A 20,700-nucleotide genomic window follows, 5' to 3' on the forward strand; every position below is an offset into this window, starting at 1 on the left:
AAGGGATAATTAATGACACTTAAACTTAAACCGCTGCAATTGCCTGTGAAAGTCGGCAACGCCATGCAGTTTTTACTTCTCCACAGCACTATTTTGCCTCAGACTATATTATGTTTGTTTTTTCAATCACGTTTTTTTGCCACAGACATTTTCTTAATTGCAGGGGTTACTGATACATACTTTGAACTGTCATTCCCAAGCCAAACACATCAGCACAGTTACTGAAACAACCCATCAACTCCTGGGCTAAACTTTTGTGTTGATACATTGTGTACCGTAATTCATCTTTGAGACATTTAAACTATGCTCGTATATATATATATATGTATATATATATATATATATATACATATATATATATATACATATATAGATATATACATATATAGATATATACATATATAGATATATACATATATAGATATATACATATATATATATATATATATATATACATATAGATATATACATATAGATATATACATATACATACATACATACATACATACATACATACATACATACATACATACATACATACAATGTACTTGATTTACAGTGAGCTGTAATTCTCGAGCCAAACACATTGATGAGCACAATTGAAATAACCCATAGATGCGATATCTTGCGGATAATTCAAGTTACAAGAGACTTGAACTCAAACTTTGAGCTGTCATGTCAGAAACTATTTTCATATTGGTAACAACCTTAATTAATCAAAGTTTAAAAAAAAAAAAAAATGTTTCCTGCTTTTTGTCTTTGACGTCAGCATTGCAAAATAATGATGCAAATTGCAAGGGATGATGTACATGTCCTTAGTTAATGTGCAGTCATAGAACACTGACACCCCATTTCAGTTATTCAAAAATATCAGCCACATTGTAACATACAGTTAAAAAAAAAAATCCTTTCACTTGTGTTATGCTATGTTATTTTCAGAGGTCACAACACAATTATAAATCATTAAGTGATTGCTAGTACATTTTCACATCGATTAACACTGTCGTTGACGACACAGTTATAAATCATTTAGTGATTGCTAGTACATTTTCACATCGATTAACACTGTCGTTGACGACACAGTTATAAATCATTTAGTGATTGCTAGTACATTTTCACATCGATTAACACTGTCGTTGACGACACAGTTATAAATCATTTAGTGATTGCTAGTACATTTTCACATCGATTAACACTGTCGTGGACGACACAGTTATAAATCATTTAGTGATTGCTAGTACATTTTCACATCGATTAACACTGTTGCTGATCCAGATTAAAAAATCTGCTTTTTACATCAACATTGTTAAATTTTGAAGCAAACTGCAAGGAGTAATGTATTTAAGCATTTTTGAAAATGATTTTTCTTCTTCATTCAATCAATGTCGGCCGATCCTCCGAGACAACACAGGAAACACTGTCCGAACGCACTGTTGCTGTACTTGGTGACCACATTGATTGACTGCGAACTCCGCGAGGTCTGGTCGGTCGAACTTGTTCGCTTAGCTTCCGGTTTGGACGGCGAGAAACACGGAAATCTGACTGGGCGATTGAAAATGGGGACAATTTTCCTCGAAGCTGTCTTCTCCGCATATATCGGCTCAGCCGATGGGCCAATAGAAATGGGAATAGCGAACAGAACCCTGCCACCCCCTGGTGAGAGTTTGAGCAGAACCTGCAGCGTGTACGTGACCTGAACGGTCTTACATCCGTGAAGAAATGACGTCAGGAGGTGGGTCTGCGTCGGTATCGTCATGTCAAAGGTGGAGGGCGTGCCGCTCCTGTCCTCCCCTGCCGGGTCTTTGCGTGTGAGCTGCGTCAGACAGATGGTCTGTTTCTCGTTGACCTCGCTTAGGACGATGTTCTGTTTGAGCGTGCACGTCACATCCTTGATTCGCTGCGACGTCGGTAGGTGCGCCGTCAGCTGGAGTCTGATGTCGTCGCCGGCGAGAAAGACGGCACGGTCGAGACTGAGCGTGAAGAATGCCACGTTGTTGTTGGCACACGACAGGACGATTTCCTCCTCGTGCAGGACGGGCACCAGTGCATTGGGTATCTGGTGCAGGTCAAATGGCTGCTGCACGTTGAACGGCTGCTTCTTGGACAGGATGACCTTGACCAGGTTGTTGATGCTGCTGGAGGCGGTGCTGCGTATCGAAGACGTCGACCTGATGCTGTCACAGATCCGCGCCTTGAGGCAGTACGACACCTCGAATGAGAAGCCGTTGTGGTGATCGACGAACGACAGCGTGCTGGGGATATTTTTCGGCAGCTTGACGCGGAAGTTGGAGACGTAATGTCCGGGAGTGAGCACGGACGTCCACTTGGCGTCCCCCGTCCCGATGACGTATGTCCGTTTGAGCAAGTACGTCTCCGTCTGTCTGAGCGGGTCTCCACGGTGTTTCTGCAGCGTGGCTGTGCCCTCACCCACGCACACGAGCTCAAGGAAGCGGATCTCGACGCTGCGCATGACGTCCATATGGATGGCGCCGCACACCTCCTCCCCCGGCCGGTACTGGAACCTCTCAATCTTCTGCAGCTCAATGTCGAAGAACGAAATGGCCTTCTCTTTGGGCTCGGGCCGGTGGAATGGAGTCGGAGAGTGAATGATCTTACCGTGGTGTCTCTGGCCTGTCCCGGAGAACGGGGGCCGGCCGCGGTGGGTCCCGGAGAACGGGGGCCGGCCGCGGTGGGTCCCGACCCCGTCACCGTGTCTGTTGCCATTAGACGTGTGGTGACCTCGCCGGGTGCGGCCCTTCGCAGTCTCGTTGAGGAGCATTCCTGGCAGCGATTTCGTCGTGCCGTGCATTGCAATGTGGTGACCGTTGGGCAAGGCATACCTGGCAGTCTTCTGTTTGTTTCTGTAGTGACTTTGTGAGCTGGTCGTTTCGTGGGCGATGTCCTTCACAGACGTGACGGCCATTTTGCTGCTGCCGTCGCTGTTGGTGTTGGAAACCAGTCTGTGTGGTGGTGGGGTGCGTGGACTCATGTCTCTGTGCTCAGACATATTCACAACACATTTATTTAATTTATTTTGTATGTGTCAGATATAGATCTAATAGATACAGGATACAGGATTCAATAATTAGTAAATTGTCTCACTTTTGGTGAAGTGAAATAAGGAAATGAACAGATATATAACTCCTTGAACTGTTCAGGTACAATTCTGTAACATGCAGATGTGTAAGTAGATTAATCTCTTGAAATGTTCAGGTACAATTCTGTAACATGCAGATGTGTAAGTAGATTAATCTCTTGAAATGTTCAGGTACAATTCTGTAACATATAGATGTGTAAGTAGATTAATCTCTTGAAATGTTCAGGTACAATTCTGTAACATGCAGATGTGTAAGTAGATTAATCTCTTGAAATGTTCAGGTATAATTCTGTAACATATAGAATGGTAGATCCGTTTTACTGAAGTGATTTGAAGGATGAGTTCATCTTGTCAAGAAAAACCCACTCATAAAATTCTATTATGAATGGTTAATGAGTGTTTGCTAACAGAAAACAAATAACACAGTAATGCATTTTGAAAACCGGATCACAAGCTAACTCATTGTCTTCATTAAAGTGAATTTTTATCCATCAAAATGACGTTTCAAGATTGAAACCAATATTCCATATTTATATTTTGAACTGTTGTCAACTCCTTGAATCATATTGTAGCATAATCAGAATACCGTAATCCTCCATGTAAATTGTTATCATCTGAATGATGTTAAAATCCACTTGTTAACCAATCTTGATGATATTACATTCCATCTTTGTTACCAGGATGATCTTGATGATGTTACATTACTCCTTTGTTACCAGGATGATATTACATTCCATCTTTGTTACCAGGATGATCTTGATGATATCACATTCCACCTTTGTTACCAGGATGATATAGATGATATCACATTCCACCTTTGTTACCAGGATGATATAGATGATATCACATTCCACCTCTGTTACCAGGATGATATAGATGATATCACATTCCACCTTTGTTACCAGGATTATCTAGATGATATTTCATTCCACCTTTGTTACCAGGATCATCCTAAATCAGGTTATTGCCGATATTAATGCTCTTGGTCACGTAATCCAGATGGTTATTGATAGAGAATCGTTTAATGTAATTCCTATGCACGAACAGCTTTCCTTTCACTCGTTGAAGACATTTAACAACTCGAGACTTCAGGTTTCCTTTTTTCTTCTCTGAATACGTCTTCCTGTCCGTGTGAATACCTCTTGGAGCTGGTCATGCCTGGGAAAATCTCCTCTAGCACGGACTGAAATGAGAAAGAAAGGAAAAAGTCATGTAATGCCTGCCTGTCCATGTGTTCATGTGGCCGACAAAGAAATGCTTTCAGAATGGTGTCAATAAAATACACTGCCACAAAAGCCAGGGAGTTTAGTTAGAGGGAGCCGACACTTTGTTCGCTATACTGTATACATGTATGTTTCTTATTTAGACAACCTCAATAAGCCATTTAGCGTGTCGTTTTGTAGTTGCTGAACTAAAAGTACAGGTGCTTCTGTGTGTGGTGGTGGAAAAGCATGCAGAATAATAATAGTGGATATGTTTCCACATAAGGAAAGGATGTCGGTTTAACAACACTTTACATTACACATTTTCAACTTCTTTAAAAGGGAGCGGGACGTAGCCCACTGGTAACGCATTCGCTTGATGTGCGGTCGGTCTACGACCGATCCCCGTCGGTCGACCCATTAGGCTATTTCTCATTCCAGTCAGTGCTCCACAACTGGTGTAACAAAGGCCGTGGTATGTACTATCTTGTTGGGATGGTGCATATAAAAGATCCCTTGCTGCTAATCGAAAAGAGTAGCCCATGAAGTGGCGACAGCATGTTTCCTATCTCAATATCTGTGTGGTCCTTAACCATATGCCTGACGCCATATAACCGTAAATAAAATGTGTTGAGTGCGTCGTTAAATAAAAACATTTCATTCCTTCTTCTTTAAAACTACTTGACAGTTCCAACCAGATTTTGTGGCAAGATTTCTTGGCACATAGAGCGAGAAATTGATTGTGACTACCCAATCCAGAAATGCTTTAACTAAATAGTCCTCGTATATTTGTAAATTTAAATTCTACAGATGGTTTATTTAATTTTTTAATGCCATTAATGTTGGGTTCCCCATTTGTCCTTGGGGTGAAGGTGAACTTTACTATAATTGTATAGAGAAATGCATTTAAAACTCTTCCAAAATTAATTGATTGATTGCAAGCAAATTATTTTTTTTCCAGCTTCCTTGGCACATTGAAAAACAAATTTGTGAATTTAGTCATTCTGACTCCCTTGCCACCCCCACCCCCACCCCCACCCCCAAAAGTGAAAAATTAAATCAACTTAAAAAAAAATCTTCTCTCTTTCCAGAAATGCTATAACTGGATAGTCTGAATATTCATATATATAAACGGTCTATAATCTTAGATGGTTTATCTAATTTGTGAATGTCATTAATGTTTGTCTGCTGGGAGGGGGTGATTTTGTTAATGGTTATATGTAAAACTAATCGGATGATTTGTCAAAGTTGTGAATTTCATCAATGATGGGTCTCCTGTTTGTGCCTGGAAGGGGGGGGGGGGGGGGGGGCTGAAGTTTAGTAGTAATACTACATTTATACTGTACAGTTATTTATCATCCATTAAAGGCTTTTGTAGGAGATATTGCTGGCACTAGAATTTGCAATATCTCCTGCGATATTCTCCTAGGAGATATCGCTTCTTTTGTTATGTCACTAAACACAGTGTTAAACCTATCATTAGTGACGTCATGCCACTATCGTTCTGCTAGTTAACGCGTCTATCGCTGCCAAATGTAGTGACATTCAACCCACATTTCTGACATTGTTTACAATTGTCACAAATGATAATAGATGATAACAAGAATGCTATACCCTCATGTCTTGTGATATCATAATTTATCAGCACTCATTGATAAAAATGCAAGCCTCACATTTCATACTTTTATCAACTTGTGTTAATAAATTATGATATCACAAGATACTTGGGGAGTATCCTCTATATAGAGAAATGCATTTAAATTGTAATTTCATGACTGGTACATGTCTATCAAAGGCTGTGGTACATGTATGTGCTATTCTGTCTGTGGGATGGTGCCTATAAAAGATCCCTTGCTACTAATGGAAATATGTAACGGGTTTCCTCTCTAAGACTATGCATGTATGTCAAAATTACCAAATATTTGACATCCAATAGCTGATGATTAATAAATCCCTGTGCTCTTGTGGTGTTGTTAAACAAAACAAACTTAAAATTTCTTTACAACTAATAGTCTAAGACCTTTTCCATCTAAATTTGGTGGGAAGCTTTCTTGACATACATGTACAGGTACGGAGAACCAAAACCATGAATTTGGTCATGTGCTCCCTCCCCCCCCCCCCCCTTTAAAAAAAAAAGAGTCTGATAGGTGGGGTTCATTTCATTTCAACTTATTTTCTTGTGTATATCCAATTAAGGTTCAAGCACGCTGTCCTGGGCACACACCACAGCTATCTGGGCTGTTAGTTGTTAACATGACTAAACGAGGCATGTGAATTATTTAATTTATTTCAACTTCTTTTCATGCTTATATCCGATTAAAGTTCAAGCACACTGTCCTGGACACTCCCCTCAGCTATCTAAGCTGTCTTTCCAGAACTGTGGGCTAGTTGGTTAGTGGTTAGTGAGAGAGAGAAGAGGGTGTAGTAGTCTTACACCTACCCATTGCGTCATTAAAACATGCTCTGGGTGGGAGCCTGTCCCGGGCTGCGAAACCACTGAGGCCAGTATAGGTGGGGTTATCAATTTATTCAGGTAACCGTTTAGGCTCATGGTTCTTGCAACTCTGGACACAGAGTGTTAACTAACAAACACATGATGACTCCGAACCATTCATCAGTGTGGGTCAAGTCGGGTTGGGCAGGTCTGGGGCGTGTTTGGCTTGTTGATATAACTTGTATCACAATTGTCACAGTCAGGCCAAGATGTATCAGTTTCGTGTTGTACATACGTATACCACCGATATCCTTCTTTTCTACACGAGTCAGGTTTAATACAATATTGATAGACCTGCGGCGTGATTTCTGTTCCTCTTTTCTTCATGTAGGTTGTTAAATTATATCGAAGATAAACAGAATTCTGTTTGAACAGCTGTGCTTACGGGCAGGTCCAGGAATTATTGGGGTGGGGGCTATGGGAAAAAGAGCACGTGGACTACAGGTACATGTAACTTGTGAAAAGGGTAATAAATATTTTTAGAAAGCCAGAAAAAAAATACAATGAATATATTTAGGAGGGGGAGGGGTAGGCCCCCTAGATCCTTCTCTGGTGCTATCCATCTTGAATGTTTTTTTTACAAAAAACTGCTATTCGAAATCACTGAATGAAAAAATGTAATACAAACTAACCAGCATTTTTAACAACTTTTTAAAGTCTTTTTAAAGTAATTTTATGGTTACCTTAAATTATATTAAATGTAGTACAATTAACCTTACCTGTTTTAAGCATTCATCTGTCTTTTAAGACTATTTTACAATTATCTCAAATTATCAAACATAGCACACATTAACCTGTATTTAACAAGCACCAGTCTTGTAAAATAACAGAAAAAAGAGAGTTTATTTTAGTCTCGCTTTTATGAAGTAAAAAAGGTAAAATACATCCAGTAGGGGGACATATATTGCTAAAAGCAGTACTATTAGAATGCTTATTTAATATGTAAATTAATATAAAGGTGAAATACATCCAGTAGGGGGACATATATTGCTAAAAGCAGTACTATCAGAATGCTTATTTAATATGTAAATTAATCCCCGTATGGGACATATATTGCTAAAAGCAGTACTATCAGAATGCTTATTTAATATGTAAATTAATCCCCGTATGGGACATATATTGCTAAAAGCAGTACTATCAGAATGCTTATTTAATATGTAAGTCAATAGAAGGCAAAATACATCTATATTAGTGTTATTTTTCTGATGCCAGCAACATCACCAACATTTGTGAGTCAATGTTAAAGTTCATCACAGTGCATATGAAAAAACAACAACATTATATTAAAATACTTTTACATAAATTTAGCTCTTTATTAAAGTTTCCCATTTGTTCCATTTCTTACAAAGTCTTACCTCAATGAAATGTGCTCTATACATGTGTAGTTAGAGGGAACATTTTGTTTTCAAAATCTTGTCTATTGAAAATTGATAACTACTGTTTAAATGTTTTAAAATTGTGTAGCGATCCTGTATAGCAGGCCAAAAATGTTCCCTAAGATACAAATTTATCATCCATTAAAGGCTTTTCTAGGAGATATCACTGACACTGTAATTTGCGTTATCTCCTGTGATATTCTCCTAGGAGATATCGCTTCTTTTGTTACGTCACTGTGTATGTTACAGCACTAAACCTATTATTAGTGACATCACGCCACTGTCGTTCTGCTAGTTAACAAGTATACCGCTGCCAAATATAATTACATTCAACCCACATTACTGACTTTGTTTACAATTGCTGCAAATGAAAAGAATGATAATGGATGATAAAAAGAATACCCCCTCGTGTCTTGTGATAGCATAATTTATCAGCACTCGTTGATAAAAGTATAAAAATGCTCGGCAATTCTCAGATTTCATACTTTTATCAACTTGTGTTGATAAATTATGATATCACAAAAGACTTGGGGAGTATCCTCTATATATCATATCAATCCATGTTAAAAACAAACTTGTGTTGATAAATTATGATATCACAAAAGACTTGGGGAGTATCCTCTATATATCATATCAATCCATGTTAAAAACAAACTTGTGTTGATAAATTATGATATCACAAAAGACTTGGGGAGTATCCTCTATATATCATATCAATCCATGTTAAAAACAAACTTGTGTTGATAAATTATGATATCACAAAAGACTTGGGGAGTATCCTCTATATATCATATCAATCCATGTTAAAAACAAACTTGTGTTGATAAATTATGATATCACAAAAGACTTGGGGAGTATCCTCTATATATCATATCAATCCATGTTAAAAACAAACTTGACATTTTCTAAATTACATTTTTTTTTTTTTTTTTTTTTTTTTTTTTTTTTTTTAAAGGTTAGCTTAAATTAACCGAAAAAAGTCAAATTCTTTGCTATTGCCAAAAATGTTACTATTTGTGTCCTACCTTGAACTAAACTTGGTTTCTTGACGAAAGAAAATTAATACTTTTCTTGCAGTCACATGTAGGTTGACACTGTAATATGATTCAGACTCTACCAGACCGGTATTTCAGTGTGCAGCATGTATATACCGGTCTATTATAGTCATAGCTCGATATAGATTTACTTTCAAATGCTTGCTATTTATAAATTATGTATGTGCACAATATGCATTCACTTTGTCAGGTGTGACAGTAGGCCTATACCTGTTTTTCAAGTTTCTCCGTTTTCATTATTAAATAACACAGGCTGTAATAATGACACACTTGAAGGCAGAATCTATCCGACTGTTTCTGTTGAAAACGCCTCGGGCAGATAGACATGTACAGTAGACCCTAGACCTGCTTAAGTATATATACATAATGAAGGAAGGAAATGTTTTATTTAACGACACGCTCAACACATTTTATTTATGGTTGTATGGTGTCGGACATACAGATATTGAGGGAGGTAACCCGCTGTCGCCACTTCACTCCTTTCGATTAGCAGCAAGGGATCTTTTATATGCACCATCCCACAGACAAGATAGTACATACCACGGCCTTTGTTACACCAGTTGTGGAGCACTGGCTGGAACGAGAAATAGCCCAATGGGTCCACCGATGGGGATCGGTCATAGACCGACCGCACATCAAGCGAATGCGTTACCACTGGGCTACGTCCCGCTCCCTTTTAAAGAAGTTGAAAATGTGTAATGTAAAGTGTTGTTAAACCGACATTCTTTCCCTTTCCTTATGATATTGAGGGAGGTAACCCACTGTTGCCACTTCATGGGCCACTCCTTTCAATTAGCAGCAAGGGATCTTTTATATATGCACCATCCCATAGACAGGATAGCACATACCACAGCCTTTGATGTACCAGTCATGGTGCACTGGCTGGAGCGAGAAATAGCCCAATGGGCCCACTGATGGGGATTGATCCCAAACCGACTGCGCATCAAGCGAACGCTTTACCACTGGGCTACGTCCCACCCCTTAGACATAATGAGTTCACAGAGCAGGGCTCGAAATTGCAGCCTGCAAAAAGCGAAAAGTGGTTTATATTTTTGACCTAGGAGATGAAATAGAAATTCACTTGGTAAAACTAACCCAAAAATTGAAGGTCATTTTTCAAGAGACAAGTGTAGAAATAATAATCTCATCAGCTAATTAATTAGCTTGTGATTCTGTTGTATTTATATCCATAATAATCTAAAATACATTTCGGAGGTCCAATGTTCCGCAGGCCATATTTCACTTCCTATTTTGAGTCCTACACGTAGTACTAAACCAAATAAGTTCCGGCTAGGTCAAAGTTAGAGGTGCACCCAAATTAAAAAAAAACCCAAACATGTGTGTTGTTTAACCACACCACTAGAGAACATTGGTAATTCTGACACATTCATCATCATGTATAGCTTTCAGAGAAAACCGCTACATTTTCCCATTATCAGCAAGTGATCTTTTATATGTACATGTATTTTCCCACAGACAGGACAGCATATGCCACAACCTTTGCTATAAATGTACCAGTCCTAGGGGCACTGGCTGGGACAGGGAAAAACACAGTTTGTCAACCATGGGGGTTTGATCCTGTGACCCAAGCACCTTGGGCAAGAGCACTCTACCCACTGAGTAAACATTCCTTTCCTTTGCTTTAGTTCAGGGGCCTAATTCACTAAACTCTCGCAATTTTGCGATCTCGCAGTGCAATGCTAAAAGACTTGCAAAGAGGATGCTTTGTTGTCTAGCAGAGCCTAAGACTAAGAAAGCTTTGTGATTTATGCCCTAGGGGCCTAATTCATTAAACTCTCGCAACTTTGTGATCTCGCAGTGCAATGGCTAAACGTCTTGCAAAGAGGATGCTTTGTTGTCTAGCAGAGCCTAAGAGAGCTTTGTGAATTAGGCCCCAGATCTGAAGAATGTCAGGTTAAGAATACCTTCTCCTTGTTATACCGTTACCAATAACTACCTTGTAGATTATTGATCAGAAAAAACATTATATCGATGACTTCATTATATCTACAGCCAGTCAATGCTCTGTCATGTTTACACATTCGTCTGTACACAGCTAAAGCCTAAAGACAAGGAAAGACAAATTAATTTTGCAATCAGGACTCGAAATTGACTGGGCAGATAGCAAATTATGCCAGTCAGAATGCGCAATATGCTTTCTGATAATCACAGTTAAAGTTTGTTCTGTTTAACAACTATATCTTTGGTGGCTGACCCATTAATGTTACCTACATATTTTCCAGTTCATTACAAAATGTATTCATGTATATGTATATGTAGATGTACCCTTCACAGCCAGAAATTATATTTTTAAAGATTCAGTATGTGACACAATACTAAAGTCAACCAACCACCCATAGTTGGTTTCTAATAGTTGATAATTACCCAAGCTAAAAACATTGGTGCAGAAGTGCTTTATAGAGGTATATATACATATATGTAGATGTATGTACCCTTCACAGCCAGACATTATATTTTTAAAGATTCAGTACATGACACAATACTAAAGTCAACCAACCATAGTTGCTTTCTAATAGTTGATAATTACTCTAGCTAAACCCATCGGTGCAGACGTGCTTCATAGAGGTTGGATCTAGCTCAGTCTGTATAGAGCAATCGCCTGTGGTTTTTTGGGTCAAAGGATCGAATCCATTCAGTGGCGTAATTCACTAAACTCTCCCAACTTTGCATTCTCGTAGTGCAATGCTAAAAGACTTGCAAAGAGGATGCTTTGTTTTCTCACAAAGCCTAAGAGAGCTATTTGAATTAGGCCCCTGTTCTCTGACTACAGGTTGTTTTTGCCCACCCCAAACAGTGTGCCACGACTAGTATATATCAAAGTGCATATAAAAGGTATCTTGCTGCTGATGAAAGAATGCAGCCTTCAGGCCTCAACCTTAGCAGTAGCCCAGGCTGTTTTGGCTACCAAATGTTCGCTTGGGCTACCAGGGGCCTAATTCACTAAACTATCGCAACTTTACGATCTCGCAGTGCAATGCTAAAAGACTTGCAAAGAGGATGCTTTGTTGTCTAACAGAGCCTAAGAGATCTTTATGAATTAGGCCTCTGATGTCTAAATCTGGTAGTCCACCGGGCTACTATATATTGTTAAAACACGTCCAGTTACTCCGCAATCAACATATACAAGTGTATATTTCACGGTATATTTCTCAAGATTAAAAAAAACAACCCTAAAATAAAAGAAATGATTTTATTATTTTCTCATAATGGTTTGGGCATTATTGGTGTGTTGGTCTTGTATTGTACATTGTACTCTGTTATCTATTAGTAAACATTTTATACAAAGTATTGTACATTGTACTCTGTTATCAGAGGACGTTTGGTTTTCAAAATCTTGATTAGCGATAGTTCTAGTCAATTAAAAATTGATTAGCATGTAGTGTTTAATGTTTTAAAATTGTGTGTGTGGTCTCTGAAACTTGTGTAGCGAATCGCGACGCGATACTGAACAAAATGTTTTCTGGTTATGTGTGTGGACTTGAAATGAACCCATCATGTGAATTTCTGTAAATATATAAACCTTTAAAAGGGATTATCTTCAGTTAGTAGCCGTTTAAAAAAAAAAAAAAAAAAGGTAAATAAAATATGTTTTACTTTTTAAAATTACAATTCACTTATATTATCTTGATTGGAATCTGAATACACAATACATCTCAATGCATTTCTGGACATTGTAATGTTTTATAGTATCTCAATATCGATTTTAGTCGAAACTAATTTTGTACATAGAATTCGGCCATAGAGAATTTGGAATCATTGAACCAAGGGGTCGTAGTGTTTTAAAAACCAGGATGTGTATTTATTTTGTTGGAGGAACAAACAGAAGTTTTGCCTGGGCTGAAATTTGGTACACAAGGCACTCTACCCAACCATAAATAATACATTTAAAAAGAAAGACTCCTCCCAAACCCTCCCCCCCCCCCCCCCCCCAACCACTAAGGTTATGTATATTAGCCTTCCTTTATATCCTGTCCATGTGTGCAAATCATTTCTGTTATTAGGAATTTGTATGAAAATCTGAGCCTACTGTGTTTTCTTTCATTAAGCACAGTGTGTAGTTCTTTCAGCAAATTCATTGAATGTGCATGGCCGTCAGCATGATAAATGACGTTCTGTTTTGTAAAGACGAGTTTTTGAATTCCTACTGAGACGGTTCTATTGAAGGGAAGTATGTCGATGGTTTTCAGGTGATAATACAGTGAAACCTCTCAAGACCAGACCCTCTGTAAACCGGAATTCCCTCAAAACCGGACCCTCTTTAAACCAGAATTCTCTCAAAATTTACAGATTTCCTCTTTAAAAACCTATACAGAACTTAACCTCTCTAAACCAGATCCGTCTTAAAACCAGACATTTGTCTTGGTCCCAAGGGTGTCCGGTTTAGAGGGGTTTCACTGTATACAGGTATGGATTCGTTTGTGTATAGACTCCGCTCTTTGAGGCTCTTGTCGAAAGGTACACGTAGTACATTACAGGTAGCTGACGGTTCGCGAACTACCTGTAGGATCATTTCATTTCTACTTATTGTCTTGCTGTTACTTATTACTTATAGTCAGTTACAGTTCAAGCACGCTGTTCTGGGCACACACCTCAGCTATCTGGGTGGTCTGTCCTCGGCATACATACCTCGGCTATCTGGGCTGTCTGCATATTTTAACAACACCACTATAGCACATTGATATATTAATCATCATCCATTGGATGTCAAACATTTGGTAATTTTACGTGTTGGAAACCTGCTACATTTTTCCATTAGTAGCAAGGGATCTTTTATATGCATTATCTCACAAACAGGGTATACATACCATGTCCTTTGATATACCAGTCGTGGTGCACTGGCAGAAACAAGAAATGGGCCCACCAATGAAGATTGATCACAAACTAACTGTGCATCACACGAGCGCTTTACCACTGAGTTACATCCTGCCAAGATAATTTTTATATGCCCATCTATGATGGGTCGTTTATGGGATGGCTTTGTCCATCCATATGTCCGTATGTCCGTCTGTTAACTTTTCTTGACTGGACCATATGTTGCATATAGATGGTTACAGAACCATCAAACCTCACATGTAGGAACAACTTGGGATGGCAGTGTGTAATGTACTTTTACTAGGTCTCTGTGACCTACTTTCATGGTCTACTACATATAACATACCAGTAAGAACTTGTCCAGATCATATCTTGTATACAGATGCATACAGGGCTATCAAACCACATGTAGGAACAACTTGGGATGGTGGTTGGTCCAAAATAGACTGTTCATCCATCCTATTGCAAACATTTTACATAATTAGACTTGAATATAGATATGGTTTTCCATCAAACTCCTGCTGGGCATATCATGTACCTCACTGGTACTTTAGTTTTTATGTAGTCTTCATGCATGTAAACTGCCACATTATTCCATCAGTAGCAAGGGATACGTATATTTCACCCATTGCCAAAAAAAATGACAGATGGACTTTTGAAGTTTTTGACGATGATGACAAATCGGCAACAAGAGAAATGCATGAAGTCATGACAATATCTTCCCTCCCTTCCCCTCCCTCCCTTAAAAAATCCCCCAAAACCCAAAAACAAAAACAGTCAGAAATTGTGAAGAAGCAAAGCTTCCATTCAGTGTGCGATTTTGAGGAGAATCCGGGAGCCTGAGGCTCGCAAACATATAGGACTCTCTAGCTTGGCTAGCATACGAGACCGCATGGCTCTTGAAAATGATTTGTACAAATTACATTGATTCGAATCAATTCTTCGAAATGACACAGTTAACATATATCTCAAAATCCTGGGCAACCACAGTCTTGAATAGCGATCTTTTTCTTGGTTTCATGTAAAACATTTGGTGTATCTTCTGTTCTACTGGAGACACACGGAAGGACTCGCTGGGTTGGTGGCTAGCTCTCAAGATTTGCAAACAGGGAGTCCTTATGACACTTAATTTTTTTTAACCAAAATTGCACACTGTTCATCAAGGTTTTTGTTTTGTTACTGCTTGGGACTGGGGGAGAGGGGAGTGTTCACTGAGGGTGATCAAATCAAGCAGCCCATTACACCCCAGGAAAGCACTCTACCACTGAGCTGTAAGTGACTGTTTCAGTATTCTCCTGTAGCAGAATGTAGAACAGCTATGACTAGTATATCAAAGGTCGTGGTATGTGCTATCCTGTCTTTGAGATGATGCATATAAAAGATCCCTAATTGCTACTAATCTAAAACTGTAGCGGCTTTCCTCTCTAAGACTATATGTAAAAATTATACCAAATGTTTGACATCCAATAGCCGATGATTGATAAATCAATGTGCTCTAGTGGTATTGTTAAACAAACCATACTTAACTTTAGAATGTGAAATAAATGCTTATATAGACTAGATGTGGTGCGTGCATGTGGTCCAGTTAAAATAAATAAATTGAAATACATTAGTTTCAATGAGAAAGTCTAGACTGGACGTGTGTGATGCGTGTGTGTGTAAACCGCACACGGCCATCCACAATGAACTAATCGTGTATGATATATATGCCCAAAACGCAATCCACAGATGCAACAGTTGGGACCACACGCATACACCTCATCCAGTCTAAATGAGTCTTAAAGCACTGCAAGATTTTAGCTCAGTTGGTTAAGTGCTCGCTTGAGATATTTGTGTTACAGGATCGAACCATCGCAGTGGATCCATTCAACTGATTGTGTTTTTTCTTGTTGCATCCAGTGCACCACAACTGGTCAAAGGCTGTGGTATATGCTTTTTGTGGTCTGTGGTAAAGTACATATAAAAGATTCCCTTCAGCATTCGGAAAAATGTAGCGGATTTACCAAAATTAACAAATGTTTGACATCCAATAGCTGATGATTAATTAATTAATGTGCTTTAGTGGTGTTGTTCATTAAAACAAACTTAAAAGCACTATTTTACTGTTCTCCAAAATCTAATCCAGAATGATCCTGCACAGCGAATGGGCTACCCCAGTGTCCACGTGGCCCCTAACTTGTTGTGACTAGTATATATTATACTCTTCATATTATCTATCCTTAACAGCAATGAATTATTAATCTTTCCATGTCATATTTCTGTTTTTGCCTCTTCCTGTGTCTATACAACAGCAGTATAGGTATGCCTGGAGGCTTCGGCTTTGTTATATAATAATTTGACAAGTAATAAGAAGGGGGGTGGGAGGCTGTGGTGGGTATTGATAGACATTGGACATTTCATGAGCCAGTGTGTAATAAAACTGATATGTCTGCAGGCAGTATACATGTATGTACGTGTAACCCCACTGTTTAATGTATTCTGCAGTCTGGGAGTATTGCACACAAAGTGAATACGTCTTTGTTTATGAAATCCGGACTCTGGGAAAGTGCATATAAAAGTCCCCTTGCTGAGTCGGTGATAGAAATAAGCAGAATGTTTCACTAGTCCATCTACAAAAATCTACTTGTCCATCAATAGTTTTACTTGTCCAAATAAATTGTCAGTTCTATTCAAGAGCAAGAACAATGTTTTTGATTGGTCAAAATGAAACACATTATAAATTTTAACTTGTCCACTGGACAACCATTAGGTTACATTTTGCTTGTCTCAGCAGATTATCACTTGTCACGACAAACGGACAAATGCTTATTTTGAACACTGCTGCCCTGTGACTTCACTATGTGTATATATATATATACATAAGTAGGTCTAGGTCTAGGTCTACAGGTTAATATGTATATATACATAAGTACATTTGTAGGTCTAGGTCTACAGGTTAATATGCATATATACATAAGTAGGTTTACAGGTTAATATGTATATATATATATACATATAGGTCTACAGGTTAATATGTATATATACATAAGTAGGTCTAGGTCTACAGGTTAATATGTATATACACATAAATAGGTCTAGGTCTACAGGTTAATATGTATATACACATAAGTAGGTCTAGGTCTACAGGTTAATATGTATATATACATAAGTAGGTCTAGGTCTACAGGTTAATATGTATATATACATAAGTAGGTCTAGGTCTACAGGTTAATATGTATATACATAAGTAGGTCTAGGTCTACAGGTTAATATGTATATATACATAAATAGGTCTAGGTCTACAGGTTAATATGTATATACATAAGTAGGTCTAGGTCTACAGGTTAATATGTATATATACATAAGTAGGTCTAGGTCTAGGTCTACAGGTTAATATGTATATACATAAGTAGGTCTAGGTCTACAGGTTAATATGTATATACATAAGTAGGTCTAGGTCTAGGTCTACAGGTTAATATGTATATATACATACGTAGGTCTAGGTCTAGGTCTACAGGTTAATATGTATATACATAAGTAGGTCTAGGTCTAGGTCTACAGGTTAATATGTATATACATAAGTAGGTCTAGGTCTAGGTCTACAGGTTAATATGTATATATACATACGTAGGTCTAGGTCTAGGTCTACAGGTTAATATGTATATATACATAAGTAGGTCTAGGTCTAGGTCTACAGCTAGGTCTAGGTCTACAGGTTAATATGTATATATACATAAGTAGGTCTAGGTCTACAGGTTAATATGTATATACATAAGTAGGTCTAGGTCTACAGGTTAATATGTATATACACATAAGTAGGTCTAGGTCTAGGTCTACAGGTTAATATGTATATATACATAAGTAGGTCTAGGTCTACAGGTTAATATGTATATATACATAAGTAGGTCTAGGTCTAGGTCTACAGGTTAATATGTATATATACATAAGTAGGTCTAGGTCTAGGTCTACAGGTTAATATGTATATACACATAAGTAGGTCTAGGTCTAGGTCTACAGGTTAATATGTATATATACATAAGTAGGTCTAGGTCTACAGGTTAATATGTATATATACATAAGTAGGTCTAGGTCTAGGTCTACAGGTTAATATGTATATATACATACGTAGGTCTAGGTCTAGGTCTACAGGTTAATATGTATATATACATACGTAGGTCTAGGTCTAGGTCTACAGGTTAATATGTATATATACATACGTAGGTCTAGGTCTAGGTCTACAGGTTAATATGCCTGAGGCATTTTCAACAGAAATAGTTTGATAGATTTCTCCTTGAAGCGTCATTATTACAGCCTGCGTTATTTAATAATGAAAACGGAGAAACTTGAAAAATGTAGTGGGTTTCCTTTAAGACTGAGTAAACAAGTAACCAAATGTTTGATATCCAAGAGACAATGATAGTTAGTTCTTTATAGCAGTAGTTTGTTGTACATACACATTTGTATAAGTTGGTTATTAATGTATAGGGAGATAAAACGGGACTTTACGATCAGTTCGTTCTATGCAGCAGTACGTTCTAAGCAAGAGACAATGATAGTTAGTTCTTTATAGCAGTAGTTTGTTGTACATACACATTTGTATCAGTTGGTTATTAATGTATAGGGAGATAAAACGGGACTTTACGATCAGTTCGTTCTATGCAGCAGTACGTTCTAAGCAAGAGACAATGATAGTTAGTTCTTTATAGCAGTAGTTTGTTGTACATACACATTTGTATAAGTTGGTTATTAATGTATAGGGAGATAAAACGGGACTTTCCGATGAGTTCGTTCTATGCAACAGTACGTTCTAAGCAAGAGACAATGATAGTTAGTTCTTTATAGCAGTAGTTTGTTGTACATACACATTTGTATCAGTTGGTTATTAATGTATAGGGAGATAAAACGGGACTTTACGATCAGTTCGTTCTATGCAGCAGTACGTTCTAAGCAAGAGACAATGATAGTTAGTTCTTTATAGCAGTAGTTTGTTGTACATACACATTTGTATAAGTTGGTTATTAATGTATAGGGAGATAAAACGGAACTTTACGATCAGTTCGTTCTATGCAGCAGTACGTTCTAAGCAAGAGACAATGATAGTTAGTTCTTTATAGCAGTAGTTTGTTGTACATACACATTTGTATAAGTTGGTTATTAATGTATAGGGAGATAAAACGGGACTTTCCGATGAGTTCGTTCTATGCAACAGTACGTTCTAAGCAAGAGACAATGATAGTTAGTTCTTTATAGCAGTAGTTTGTTGTACATACACATTTGTATAAGTTGGTTATTAATGTATAGGGAGATAAAACGGGACTTTACGATCAGTTCGTTCTATGCAGCAGTACGTTCTAAGCAAGAGACAATGATAGTTAGTTCTTTATAGCAGTAGTTTGTTGTACATACACATTTGTATAAGTTGGTTATTAATGTATAGGGAGATAAAACGGAACTTTACGATCAGTTCGTTCTATGCAGCAGTACGTTCTAAGCAAGAGACAATGATAGTTAGTTCTTTATAGCAGTAGTTTGTTGTACATACACATTTGTATAAGTTGGTTATTAATGTATAGGGAGATAAAACGGAACTTTACGATCAGTTCGTTCTATGCAGCAGTACGTTCTAAGCATTTTTCTTATACGTGTTCTTTACTGTATATATACATATATTTATCATATAATATCTTACATTTTCAGTGCAATCAAAGTACATGTATGTGATATTTTTCAGATTACATACTTTAAGAATTTGATAACTTTGCAAACTAGATGTAAATTAGTCGAGGTCTCGGCACTAGGTTTATTGACATTTAAGCAAACGTACTTGGGTGACACTCCATGATTGACGTATGCATTCATAGTCATCAAATAAAAACATTTCAATGGCAATTTGACACTGAAAGCTGTCATTTCCATTCAAAAATACACCGCGCCACATATTCTTACGTCATTTGACTATCTAGTAATGGCAGACTGGAATTAAAGTTGCGTGTACAGTTTACAAAAACACCTTGTATTAAGCTTGAGCTTATATGATAAAGAGATTATTACCCTCATGTATTTCGGTATCGTCAATATCATATATTAGTAGACCCAGTGGTTTTCCGTTTCAGAAAAAACTATTTTCCGTTTCATGTTTTTGTAAATTCGGTTTGATTTCCATTTCAGAATACAACGTGTAGGCCTAATTAACAATTTAAATAACACAAGTTGTGACAAATTAACATAACAGGCAGACAACGCTGTTTACTTTTTACTTTTTCATAATTCTTGACAAAATATTTAATTTTTAAGTTTTAAAAGATGAAAAAAAATTAAAAGTCAAATATATCATATAAAAAAAAAAAAAACGTTGGGTCTGTTTTATTTACTTTGTACGAAACCAAAACCAGGGTCCGAAAATTGACTAGTGTCGACACGCGTCGCTATTTGTTGTTAAATCAAAGTAGGCCTTCATATTAGTAGTGAAAAATCGGAGCAAAGGTTACAGTTATAAACTACATAAAGCATATTTGTCCAACAATTGAGTGCACTGTTTTAATTAACGGGGCTTGGTGTTAACAAAACGTAAAAATCAGTCTTCCATGACAAACGTTAGCGACAAACCGCTGACTGAACTTACTCCTGAAAAAAGCACAAAAAACAAAAACAACCAACCTGTCCT

The 20,700-nt window shown here is 37.6% G+C and overlaps 2 protein-coding genes across 3 annotated transcripts in view; one reads left to right on the forward strand and one right to left on the reverse strand.

The window, feature by feature from the left end:
* The window catches only part of LOC121387724 (alsin-like), a 130,176-nt gene that overhangs the window by 15,775 nt on the left and 93,701 nt on the right, over positions 1-20,700 (forward strand). The gene's annotated exons all lie outside the window — the stretch shown is intronic.
* LOC121387725 lies at positions 671-3,011 on the reverse strand. Its single transcript, XM_041518919.1, has one exon. The coding sequence runs from the start codon at positions 3,005-3,007 to the stop codon at positions 1,376-1,378; it is 1,632 nt and encodes a 543-aa protein (XP_041374853.1). The 5' UTR covers positions 3,008-3,011; the 3' UTR covers positions 671-1,375.

Source organism: Gigantopelta aegis, chromosome 13 (assembly GCF_016097555.1).
Source record: "Gigantopelta aegis isolate Gae_Host chromosome 13, Gae_host_genome, whole genome shotgun sequence".
In the NCBI taxonomy this organism is placed as follows: domain Eukaryota; kingdom Metazoa; phylum Mollusca; class Gastropoda; order Neomphalida; family Peltospiridae; genus Gigantopelta; species Gigantopelta aegis.